Below are 13302 nucleotides of genomic sequence, written 5' to 3' on the forward strand. Positions count from 1 at the left end.
AAGAGAATTGTCTTTTTATGATTGCCGATAATATCCTAAAAACTTAAAACCCCTTATTTACNAAGGTATAGACTAGAAATTTGTTAAATGATAGTACACATCTAATGTCTAGTTTTGGGTATAATAATATTTGATTTGATTTGATAGAGATAAAATAGGAATGAGTAGTTATGATTTTCTATTTACCTAGGTAGAATATTATTTTATGATAGAATAAGTAGATTTTATTTTTAAGTGAGTTGATATTTTATTGTCATTTTTTATTATTTGTACTTGGTCCAAGGCCCGATTTGCACCTATTTAAAGGTTGTCAAGGTTTAATAAAATTTTACATCAATGAGACACAACAGAGCTTCTAAACTAGTTAAAAAGGCTACATTCCTACGTGAAAGTTAAAAGCTTTGAGTAACAAATCTTTTTCATAGAAACATATATAAAGAGGATTGCATGAAGAGAAGAATCAAGAGTCAAGAATTATCTATGCATTTTTTCTCGTTGCTATTTTCTAAAGCTTACATTGTCTAATGCTTGTTCTTTGAAAAAGAAAAAGCTCTTTACGAGTTTTCAGAATATCTTTGTATTGATTTCAAATCCTCTTTACAAGAGCTACATATTTTGTTCTTACAATCTGTAAAACACGTTGTTTTCTTTCCGAAGTGAAAATATTTCTGAGTTTAACTCAGTGGAGTTAAACCATTTAGTTAGCTAGACTAGTTCATACTAGGAGTGATTATACTCATCCTAACTAGTTGAATTAGTTGTATACCAAGAGTGGTTAAACTCATTTATAATCCTTTGTGATTAGTGGAACCCCTTAAGAGTGCTTAAGGAAGAACTGGATGTAGCTCAAATTGAATCAAAACAATATAAAAATAAGCATGTCTTATTGCTTTTGGTTTTTTCCCTAAACGTTATTTTAAATACTCATGTGTTTAATAACTATTGCAGGCATTTTAATCCCTACAAAAGAGATTAAACACTGTTTTGCAAAAATATTTAAAACTCTATTCAAATCTCCCTTTCTAGAGTTTTTCTGTGTTACAATACCCATATGTGTCGCAAAAGAAATCACAACAGAACAATGAACCAAAAAGAAATGAGTTTTAAAAGAGGTTTATGAGTCACTACAATAGTTTATTATAGAAAACTATAAAATAAGACAGTCCACGAAAACCAAATTTTTAGAACTAGGAGTCAGTTATAGGTAATGAAGTATTAATACCTACAGAGTCTGCCTGAAAGCGGCTCCTTTAATTAAATTTTAGAGGTTGAGTTGGTTTAAATTTTTCAAAAATTAGTAAGAAAAAATTAAAAATTTGGTCCGATAGAGATTAATCCTCGTTCCTACATATTCTTATTCGTAATGAGAAATCAATGTTATGAAACTATTTGAAAATGATTTGATTATTTGGAAATGAACCAAATAAGAAATGACCTTGCTCTTACATATTAATAGAGAATCATGATCACATAGTTTTTAAGAGACTTTTTTAGTAATGTAGTATTTTTATATTTTGAAATTTTGTATTTTTTGGTATGTTTGAGAAAGAAAAGATACCAAGTACTAGGACGATAATGAATGCATATTTTTGTCCATATTTAAGCTTTAATTTTAATTTTTTATTCAATTTTTGTGCTTAAAAGATGTGTGACAATTGGACTTATCGAGTTAGTGAAATAAAAATGTCTTAAAAAGCAATTTTTAGTTGCATAAATTATTTTTGGGATATTCCAATGTTTATTGATACAGTTGAAGTTAAATTTGATTCATTGAAAATGTGAAAAAAAATTATTTCAAGCTTCATAATAAGGTCAAAATCAGCAAATTTCAGAAAAGAAAAAATTGCCCTACACCTTCAATTTTTACTTATACACTTTTTTTTTTTCAAATGGACTACACACAAAAATTTTCTATACCCTATGATTTTTATATTTTCACCCCTTTACCATGTCAGAGTGGTGTAGTAGAATGTTTAACATGAACAATAAACCAAGAGGGGTGATTTGGTTTCTTATCGCAAATATGTGTCTTTAATATATTACAATCACCAGAATGAAAAGTATAAGGGTTTAGAAAACACATCTCTTGTTACCATAAGATATGAGACTCACTTCCCTGAAGGCCATAAGGGATGAACACCTCCTCCGAATACTTCATGAAGGATGCTCCTGATACTGTATAGAGCGACAAGAGGACGGGAAGAACTCAAGGATTTTATTTATTTTTACTTTTGAATAAAATTTATAGACAATGTGATTTAACTTGTATATTTTATTTGAATATTATTTGTTATATTGTTCGTCTACACGATAGAACAATAAAATTTTAATTCTTTCTTTACTAGGATGGTACAAGAGAGTTAGTTTTAAACATTTTAATCACTTTACACTTTTTCGTGACTTCTTAAATGGGATGTTACATTATCTCTTTTAAACTCTAGCTTTTTTTTTTCTTTTTCTTCTTTTGTAAGAGTGAGAGAAGGGTACATTTACTAATAATGAAGGAGGTAAGTTTTTAATCGTTAGGTTATATGTAGAAGACCTTGTTTTTACTGGAAATTATGGAAAAATGATGGTTCATTTTAAGGAGTCAATAAAGAATGAATTTTTTGATATGAGTGATCTAGGCAAGTTGAGATACTTTCTGAGGGTAGAAGTCTTGCAATGTAGTAAGGGCATCTATATTTCCCAAAGGAATTTTGCTAGAGAAATGCTTGAAAGGTTTGGAATGAGGAGCTGTAATTTCGTAAGAAATCCAATTGTTCCAAGAGAAAGGTCTATATTGGGTTCTTTGTTTTAAGTTTACTATGGGCATCCCCACATTTTGTTAACCCACGTTCGTTATATGCTTGTTGTTTTTTTTTTTCTTTTATTATGTTTGTTATACCTTAGTATTCACTACACACATTTTAGTAATTGCTCACGGTACTAATTGTTTTACTATTATGTACCTTATTAGCTTTGTTTTTTGTTTGGGTTATTTTAAATCTGGGATTTTTATTTTATTTCATTTTTAAACACTTATCTTAAACTTTATGTGTCCTTCACTATCTCACATACTCACATTTTTTAATAATATAAAAATAATAAAAATAAAATTAAAAACAAATGATTTTTCTATGTTTTTAAATGAGTACTTGTGTAATCGTGTGCATTGTCTTAGTACTTTAATATCTTTATTTTTCTAAATAATTAAATAATGTTTTGAAGGTATAAATACTTGTGTGAGATTGTCCACGTTGTTCTAGTATTTAATATCATTCTTTATAACAGTATGAGTATTTGTATGATTGTTCATGTCGTCTTAATATTTAATAGTTCAACCATGCCAAAATTACCAAAAGAATACAAAATCTTAAAAAAAACTAAAAGCATCAACGTTTTCAACGAACAATCTTTTCGTTGAGAACTAGGTGATCTCTGATTTTGCATCATGAATTGAGATACGTAGGAGTAAGGTTAATCCTTTTTCGGTTCAATTAGAAACAATAAAATCATTTTGAAAAATCATTTTCAAATAGTTTTATAAAGAATTGCATAACCATGATTTCTCATTTTTAATGAAAATACATAAAAGCAATGTCAATCTCTGTCGAAAAACTTAAAAAATATTTTGTTTTCTTTATAGTGTTCTTTTCAGGGAATGACTCAATATTTTGACATCATTTCTTCATTAATCTCAAAGTGCAAATACAACGATGGAGACACCTCTATTTATAGGCTAAGGCTGTATCTAAAATGTAGAAGCAAAGCCCTAAACACACTACCTTAACCTAACTAGGAGACAAAGGCAAAAATTTTCCCTAAACACACTACTTATGGAGAATCCTTCCCATTCCTAGAGTGACATGTGGTCACTAACAATAGGAAATCATCTCTAATGTGAGCATGACACATGACCACTCTCATATGGGAGGACCCACATACCCTTGTCCAACAAGCTAGGTTAAAATTTTGACCACATGGTCAACCTAAGCTCATGGACATCCACTTTTGGTCAACATTGAGCCTTGACCTTTGTTGACCCAAAATACAAGCCTCAAATTAAATCATAGACTACTTAGTCCATAATACAAAGTCCAAATAAATCCTAGACTACTTGGCCCAAAATACAAGACCCAAATTATTCCTACTGATGAGTCGATATTTTATTGATTTCACTTAGTTTATTGTGTTAGGATTAATCAGGGAATTGTGTTTAATTGTCTGATATTTTCCCGTTTTTCCTAAAGGTGCTTAATTTAACCGGAAATTCTAATTTTAATTAATTTGAATATTCTGAGCTAATTATTTGCATTATTATTTTCAGGGAAAATTTTGGAGATACAATTTGGAGCATTGGGAAGGAGACAAAATAAATTCAAGACTCTAAGATTAGACATTTTAAATTTTAGTTATCTTGTAATTTAATTGTTTAAACTTTTTGGATAACTTTTGCACATTGGGCCATTAAAAATATGAGGGGCCCATAGATTTAGGACACTTGGCCTAACCCTAGGGTTTTTGGGTGGACCCCACCCTTATTTGGAGTGACACACGGCCCTTGCAAAAGCTACCAGCCGTCATTTTTATGCTGTTTTTGAATTCTCTCGGGAAGAAAAAGTTTTCTCTGGCTGCAACGTTATTTTTGCTTTTGGAATATTTTTCTCTTTGCTGAAACCATGTTGAAGGTTTTAGATTTTGGGTGAATGTGAATGAAGAGCACCGTCTTAATTCTTTTATTATTCATTTCAACTTTCTTTTATAATAGTGGATGCATTGATTGAAGAGGAGATAGTTGCGCTGTTGCAGCTGCCAAATCATTCTCGGCCTGGAACACTTATTTTATTTCCATTTGAAAAGCGCAATTGAATTGCTTGGCAGGGGCACGGTCTGGATGGATTATTTCAGAGGAGCTGACGTGTTGGAAGGAAGCTGATTTAATCTTTTCATTGGGAGGCACACGGACATTGAGAGATGGAGGGCTACAGCCATGCTAATCTGACTTTATTGCTGATTTACTATTTGCCTTTTTAATTTGGTTTATGCACCTTTTGATTAAATTTTGATTTCAGAGGTTTCATTAAAATCATCTTGCTTGCTTTTAGAAAATATGATGAACTGACTTGAAGTTTAGAAGAGTACTTTTTCATTTAATGTTTTTATTCCAGCAAGTTGCATTTTCAATTTTATTTCAACTTTCCCCTTAGGATAGTAGTTAGATAAATTTGTCTTTTTATTTTCTTGTGCTTTAATTTAATTTCACATAGTTGTTGAGTTGGATTTCATGTTTTTAATTTAGTTTTGCATTTAATTTAATTTAACTGTGTTTAGATATTTGTTTAGTCTAGTATTTGGTTTAGTATTTTCACTCTCTGGACTCGATTTTAAAAAAATAACTGCAACCAGACCAGAGCTCCAATTGCTATGTTTTATATATCAAATGAAAGATAATTGAGTCTACTTTCCAGGAAAAAAAACCTCATCTCATTTAGAGCTCTGTAGAAAAAGTTATGGGTAAAACATTGGGCAAAGGTCAGAGCTGTCCAGTTCCAGCGTGAATTTTCATATTTACTGTAGCAGTTTCGTTTTTACTGTTTTAATTTCATTTTAATTTTTCCGCATCCACAAACAACATTTCAACCCCCCCCCCCCACTATGTTAGACCTGATTCTGAACCGCAGTTTGGTTCTTGAGAGACGACCTAAGGTCATTCCCTAGCTATACTGCATTTCTTATTATGTAGTCAAATTTGATTGGGCGGCGACACCCACCACCTACCCTAGAAGCTCCATAATGACCCAAGATTGCCCAAGAGAAAGAGTCTAAACACAGGTGATTTCAATCATTCTTAAAAGTGTTTGCCCATGGCTAGGGGGTATGCCATCAGATTTTGAGATCAAACTACTACTTGATCAACAAATATGGTCAAACTTTAATGAAGTTCAGGGTGGAGATCCACAAGACTCACTAAATATGTACTAAAATGTTAAATTATATTCCTAAAATGTTCCTTCAATCAAAATATTACATAAAAAGTCCTAATAAAATGAATAAATAATAGAAGATAATGTTATCCAGATGAAAATGATTGTCTGCCACGTACATTCCGACAACCTCTACTACTCGATGAATGTTCTTCAACTGACACATGAGCTATTTGTAGGGCCTAGGACGTACAATCCCATGCTATAATCCCCTCGCTCACATCATGACAAGAAATCATCGTCTGTAAAATTCTAGTAATGTGCCTCAAAGAACCTTGCATTAATGGTGACAAAAATTTATAAATATTCATAAATAAACTTTATAACATAAAGAATGTAGGATAACATACCAACAAACCAGAATCTATGGGTGATATCCGACCAGCGAGCACCGTCATCTAGATTATGTCGTCATAGTCGAGGAGCATGACTAGGTCGATCCTGGTCGGCAACAAGAATAAATTATGAATGGGATACCCTTCTGAACCATTGTAGGTACCTCTTAACAAAACCAGACAGAGATGAGGTCAGTAATTACATGTCTTATAACGTGTCTACACAATGCAACCAAGCACCATTAGTGGTGAGTATGTCCACCTCTACAACAACGTCTAACAGTTGTAGGATGATTTGCTGAAACCCAAACTGTCTCAAGACACATTAAGGCAAATGTCGGTGAAGCATCTCACCGATCCTAATCCACCTAATATATCTCCAAAAATGGGGGAGTGGTCCAATGTGACTCATACAGGTACCAGATCACCTCATCTATGTGAGTCCATCCAAATGTGACCTAGCCTCTACTAGGCTACAAACCTGTCTCCCTGTCACCCAGTAGGCGGCATAAGATTTGTCCTTATCGTAAGTAAGCAACACACGCCTCATTCTCATCCTAGAGAGGTGCTCATAAATCCAATTTTGAAAGAAAATTAATTAACCCTTTGTCAATAACAACAACAACAACAACAAATATCAAAGTACAAAATATATGTATACTTGTAAAAGAGTCAAATATCCATCCATTTGTTTTGTTGCAGCAAAGTTAGCATCTCTAAGTTGCTCGTACATGTGGACTAATGCAACAACATCCCAAACATATCCGCCACATGTACACAAGTCTCTTAACAAAACCAAGTACGACACACGAATCGATGTGGCACTTTTATTTACGAAAATAGTGCATCAAACTAGATGCAACAAATATGCTTGTGCAACACACTCGTAGTAATGCTACTCACAACAATCATCATACTCTCAACCAGCTCAGCCTAACTTTTGATCACATGTTTCTTTCATCTGAGCATTAGCCCTCTCACTGTCCATGCCCAAAAGCTCCAAAATAATCGATCGAGCTTCTTCAAATTTCAACTCCTCGATATTACAAAATTGTCATATTATCAAGAAGTGCAACATGGACGATACATCATTCTATGTCACGAACATCTCATCCACCGGGAGATGAAAAGTGTTTGTTTCAAAATATCATCTCTCAGTAAACACCAATAACAAACCTTTGTCGGAGTAGTCACACGAAATATTAGAGAAACATTATACAAGAATTCAACACAAATTTTTAAATTCTTTCTTGACATGATCTAAATTTATTTAATTTTTTACTATGGAAAATCAACTTGATCTCCCATCCATTCTACACAACAAGAATTAATATAAAATTTATTAAAATTAAAGAATTGCCATTAAAATTCAAATTTTGAACTTCCGTGACCCTACCAGAAGACATGTGCAACATACTCCACATAGTGATTCAATAGTAAAATATCATGTGAACTTCTTAAAAATCCACCAACTTTTTGTTCTACTTCAGTAACATCCTCATGCTTCTACTCCTCAACATTAACATCAATGGTTCACAAAGTCCTCGAAACTGGTTTGGCTAGACATCTCACTTTAAACATAAAACAATGCAACAAACAATCTCAAATTTCAAAGATATTTAAAGAATCGCATGAAAAATGAACCTGTGATGTGCTGTGTTGTAATGGAGGAAGAAACGGAAGTGCTCAGAGGAAAGGAAAACAAAGGGATGAAGTCCACGAACAAAAGGATCTATGCAGAGGGATAGGGATCTATGCAGAAAGGGATGAAGAACAACAAAAGCAGAGGAGAATGAACGAAATAAGATGAAGAGATATAAGATGAAGAGGAAAGGCAAGAAGATGGAAGAAGACGAAAGGGGTGCAGGCAGCTAGGATTTGTGGAGAGGCTACTGCTATGCGTTTATTAACATGGTCAATAGTCAATCAAATGATAATAAAACATTTACCTTTCAATTAAAAAATTTTCACCAAAAGTCACTTCTGCCGTTTTCTGAAAAATTGGAGGTGCAGGGATAAGCTCTCCAAAACAAATATGTTGGTGATATTTTGCCATGTAGGACTTTTTTTTTCCTTTTATGCATCATGTCAAAGATATTATGCACTTTTGAGGATTTGATAACTATTTAATCTTAACAAATTATTTACTTTTTGTATTTTCTAAATCAAATTATTTTAATATAATAGAAATACATACACTTCATGAGAGATAATGCCTCTTGATATGCACAGCCTCTAATTTCACAATTATAATTGTGCAAAATAAGTAACCAGGTCAAGCCATAGCTGAACATATAGCACCATGACAAAATACAGCTCCACAACGAAAAGAAAAGGCCACAGTGCTATCTCACCACATAACGCTATCCTATTTGCACTTCCTGGTAGCTTGACATAACCCAAGGATAGAAAGTTACGCCTTAACTTGTTGCGATTTGATAGCCATTGCACTCCTCCAGGTTAAAATAGTTCTATTGACCTGTAAACTGTATTTTTCATTTTATATATGGTTGATTGATGGTGGCCAGCAACACCTCCATCCGCTTTAGAACTGAGTCTACCCTTCATTTTGATTGGATTGGCGTCTAATAATCCAAAGAGCTAAGAAATGTACAACAAACATCTATGAAATTCAAAACAGCACGTTCCTTTCATTCAACTGTTTCAAAAGTTGCATATATAGACAGCAGGCATAAAACTCTAAAACCTAGCTACGAATAGGTTCAGAGCCCTCTTGAGAACTATATAGGCCTATCTTCACAACCTGGTCATATGTTGCCCATATGTTGGAAATCAGGGGGACTGATTCCTGCAGACACCAAAATATGAACATATTAAACTTAATTTGTTAAATTAATCATAAATTAACATAGAGAGTGAACTCCGTAGATGCAAGAGGACCTATTACCTAAAACAAATGAATCAGAATATACTACTCTACAAAATCGTTGAATCAAGGCAATGCATATCATTATATCTAAGTTACCCAACCACAACATTTTTCTGGCTCTTCTCTCAACCACTGATATAACTAGATTTCAAGTGTCCATCATCAAGCTTCAGCTTCAGGTTTTTTTTTTTTAATTTTTTTTTTTTTTACATTACATAGCCTACGTATTTTATGTCTTAAACATTGCTATGTAACATATGGTAATTTGGTTCACTCCAAGTCTAGTAACTAAGTACATACAAAAGGATGTTTAGTATAAAGGACCACAGGCTCACAGTCTTTCAACAAAAGGATCAGCAATCTCCATGGTTTTTTCAATATGTAATTTAAAGAGCTTAACATGCTTCATGTTGCTAATCATAGCATTGAACACGTTGATAGGGTAACGAGAAGACTTTGGCTATAAACTAAAATTATGTAAATTAATCATTTATGTTCAACTTTCCTTAACCATTTCATCACCATGAAAAAATTACCATATTTTCGGCTTTAGATACACTACAACTATTTTACCAGACAATTTTAGATGAAATGAAGAATATGAATAGTCATATGGACATGAAACTTGCAAAAGGAGTTACAGTTAAAGTTAGCCGAGTGTTGACTAGCCTGTCTGAGTTTAAATGGGCTTCTGTCCAACCAGGTTCATATGCTTCAAGAAAACCCAGCTTAGCCTTGTTAGGTAAATCATGGGGATGAACAAAAGGAACACCAAGAGGCCACCCTATCTCCATTCGTATATTTGCACATGGGCTGTCTACGCTGTGAATGTGACTTTCACACTCCTTGAGATTACAGAACCGAAGCTTGATGCCTTTCTTATCTGCAATATCCTGGACCCTTTCTTTCAAAACTCTCTGCGCCTCAAGCCTTAATCTCTTGGAAGGTGGCAAAGGCTTGCTTTTGGGAGTTTGCTTCCTTCTCCTCATCAAAGTCTTCATAGATCCTGTACCAGCATTTCATCGACCCAAGGACCTGCTGTTAAAAACTTTCCACTAAGGACTACTCTCAAAGTAGATTTAAACTATAACTCAATCTCAATACAGTCATACTCGTGAAACAAAAAATTCTCAAGAAAAACTAAATAAGGAAACAAAAGTTTAAACCTCAAACCATCAGGAAGCGGAAAAGGTACAGTTCTGCCAGAAAAATAATCTAAGTGCAAACTGTATGAATTCTTGACCTTTTCCTTACTAATAAGCAAATAAGCATTTTCTCAAAAGCTCAAAGTAGAATTGACACTGATTCAATCACAACAATACAGTCATACTCATGAAACAGAAAAATTCCCATGAAAAAGAAAAATTCTCATGAAACACCAAATACTGAAATTTCTGTTTATGCTTCAAAGAATCAGGACGCCAAAAAGGTACACTTCTGCCAGATAAATAATCTAAGTGCAAACTTAATGAATTATGGACTTTTTCCTTATTCTTAAGCAAATAAGCATTATCCCAAAAGCAAATGAACATGTTACCAGCTTGTCACCTAACTTGTGCCGGGGGCTGATACACAACAAAAAATAGTAATGTCATATTTGAGAGGCTTGGTCATACTATATGATATAAAGAAAATGAAGTTGTACCTTGTTAGTTTCATTTTCCTATTTTCTCTCAAAGAGTAATATTCCTAAGAATCAGGTAATATTGGGATTTTCAATTAAAGGAAAATTAAGGAAACCAACATGCACTCGCGTGGTGTGTAAAATACCTACATTCTTCACATAAGAGGATAAATGTTCTGCACATTCTTCTAGCAGACAAATAATTTGCTGTGACATTCATTCCACCCCCCAGGGAAAAAGAAAGCTTTAAAATTCATTCTAGTTCCTTGAATGATTAGGAGAGAACAGAATATAATGTGTTTCCTCACAATCTCAGTTGATAATAGAAAAAGGAATGGTAACTTTTCTCCAAATTATTACCAGAACTCTACAGATATCACTAATTAACACAGGAATTATCCAAAATTAAGCATGTTCCTAAATGAAGTTTTGAAAAGTACATGACATACCATCATGAGTTGGTTGGAAATTGAAGCACTGGAAACTAGGCCGGTTAAAGAGATGATCTATTGGATGAGATCTTTGCATAAAATCATCCACTGGGACAGGAAGCTGGAACTGAGCTTCAATTCCAAAACCTGCCGCTCGCATTTCAGAACAGTCCAAGCTGGTCATTGATTTAGGCAAAAGCTTGAAGGCTAAAGAACATCGTCCATACATATTAGCCTCCATATTAATCTCGGTTTTGTGCAATGCAGGGTTTACATATCCTGCAGTTGCTTGATAAAGAGCAAGCCCTGGATAAACAACAGCTTCTTGAGGTCCCAGATCTCCATCCACAAGAATCCACCGGCCTTGAAAGTCTCTTACATGTAGACCTGCCCTGTCAGACTTGACAAGTGATAGCAAGCTTTTATCAACCTGGTGATCATGGTCAGGATACATAATCAATTGGCCATCCTCTTGAGTAGTTATATTATGATGCTGTGGCCCCTGGAATGATGGCCTTGCATGACAGCAAACAGACAAGACTGAAGATGAAATTTCCCTATTTCTCAGGGGAACATTATCTAGTATTTCTACAAATGGAGAGCTGCGCAAATTCAAATGGTAGCTAATTGCATCCAGGATATCCCTTGCTGCTTTTCCAAATAAGGCAAATATGTCTGCCAAACCTGCCGGGGGTAACTCAATGGAATTATTAGGTTCTGAAGGAGTCAATCCGGGTCTATAGTCATACGTTTCTTGCCACAAATGAGAATCTGCGTAATAACCAGATGTTTTGCACCACTCACGAGATTCACTATTATGGATTATATCTTCAGGTGGGTATGTTTCCCTTTGATGAAAATAAAGGCGAGCAGATTCTAAACCAGATCTCAGAAGGGCACCTTCACTTGCCGGAAACTGGATGATAACTGCAGAAAACTGAGCCAGAGATTGTGACAAAATTGAAACGGATATTTTATAAGAATCAGACGGTAAACCGTCAGAAGGGACTAAATCAGTAAGCTTCACACGACCCAAAGATTGCAGGCCACTGCCTGCCATGAAATGCCTTACTCTGCCTGCTACCTTAATCTAGACAGGAAGAACCAAGCAAACTGTCAGCATGAAAAAAAAAAAAAAAGAAAAAAAACAACAAATTTGACAAATTCATGTGCAATGCTTCATCTGGAAATTTAATCTTGTGAGTAAAACAACAGCACAAAAAATTTTATGATAAAGGGAAATTCAGGACAAACTGGGAGCCAAACCATCATATGAGTCTTCAAATTCTGGCACGACAATGCAAACAGAAAACAGTAAATTCCGTTCACATAAAGGCAAATAACAATAGCAGGATCAAAGCCCTAGCTGGGACCCGAATTACCAACTCTTCTACTACACTAATAATATAAGAGACACTAATACGATCATACCCACACTGCATAAGCATAGGAACTTGACTATATCAATAATAGCCCAATGAATATTTGAAATTGAATCAATTTCAGTAAAATTGGAGATTAATGAGGCTCTAAGACATTGACCAAAAACAAAATTAACGCTTCAAGATATTGAATAAAATAATGTCAGAAGAAAGTAAGAGCTTTATTGTATAATTATGTGATGACCCAAATGTTACCTCGCTGTGTCTTCCTTCTTTACCATTCTGCAAATATTCAACTTGTTCAGTTTCGGAAGCAGTGATCGCAGAGAAAGGCCAATTTGGGAATGAATGTTCTTCGAACGAAGCTTCAAAATGGAAAACCTAAACAGAAATTGCAGGAAAAACTGAAACATAGAGAGAGAGAAAGGGACACGGTGGCACTGCCGGATGAGGAAATGGATTGGGCCAAAATATTGTTCCAAGTCCAGATTTATGTATTGGGCTATTCCTATTTGGATCTGAGGGCTCTTCTTCAGCATTTCCAAGGATTCTATCTGCACCTCCAAAATGTTTAAAGTACCCTTTTAAGAAGGGTAAAAAAAATTCTCTTCTATAATTACTCTCATTCATCTACCACCGATTCTTTTTTTAACCAAATGCACCTCTCATCGTTT

At 34.1% G+C, this 13302-nt stretch overlaps 1 protein-coding gene across 2 annotated transcripts; it reads right to left on the bottom strand.

Moving 5' to 3' along the window:
- Positions 1 to 8504: 8504 nt before the first annotated feature.
- On the bottom strand, positions 8505 to 13083 carry LOC106759739. 2 transcript variants are annotated; one of them, XM_014643066.2, is made up of 4 exons: positions 12884 to 13083; positions 11265 to 12336; positions 9833 to 10197; positions 8505 to 9110 (listed from the first exon to the last, which is right to left on the bottom strand). In XM_014643066.2, exons 2-4 carry the CDS (start codon positions 12304 to 12306, stop codon positions 9009 to 9011), a joined length of 1509 nt encoding a protein of 502 aa, XP_014498552.1. In that variant the 5' UTR covers positions 12307 to 12336; positions 12884 to 13083; the 3' UTR covers positions 8505 to 9008. The 2 variants fall into 2 exon arrangements, with proteins under 2 accessions (XP_014498552.1, XP_014498553.1); XM_014643067.2 differs by having other exon boundaries at positions 9861 to 10197; positions 12884 to 13082.
- Between the last annotated feature and the right edge of the window lie 219 nt (positions 13084 to 13302).

The sequence above is a fragment of the Vigna radiata genome, chromosome 5, assembly GCF_000741045.1.
Source record: "Vigna radiata var. radiata cultivar VC1973A chromosome 5, Vradiata_ver6, whole genome shotgun sequence".
Taxonomy (NCBI): Eukaryota; Viridiplantae; Streptophyta; class Magnoliopsida; order Fabales; family Fabaceae; genus Vigna; species Vigna radiata.

What these genes read in the sequence shown, in the direction of transcription:
- LOC106759739 (XM_014643066.2), bottom strand. Translation starts at nt 12,306, where the DNA reads ATGGCAGGCAGTGGCCTGCAATCTTTGGGTCGTGTGAAGCTTACTGAT. An exon ending in TTTCCAACCAACTCATGATG is followed by an intron (nt 10,198 to 11,264) that starts GTATGTCATGTA and finishes ATGCTGGTACAG; the next exon opens with GATCTATGAAGACTTTGATG. An exon ending in ACACTCGGCTAACTTTAACT is followed by an intron (nt 9,111 to 9,832) that starts GTAACTCCTTTT and finishes TGGTGTCTGCAG; the next exon opens with GAATCAGTCCCCCTGATTTC.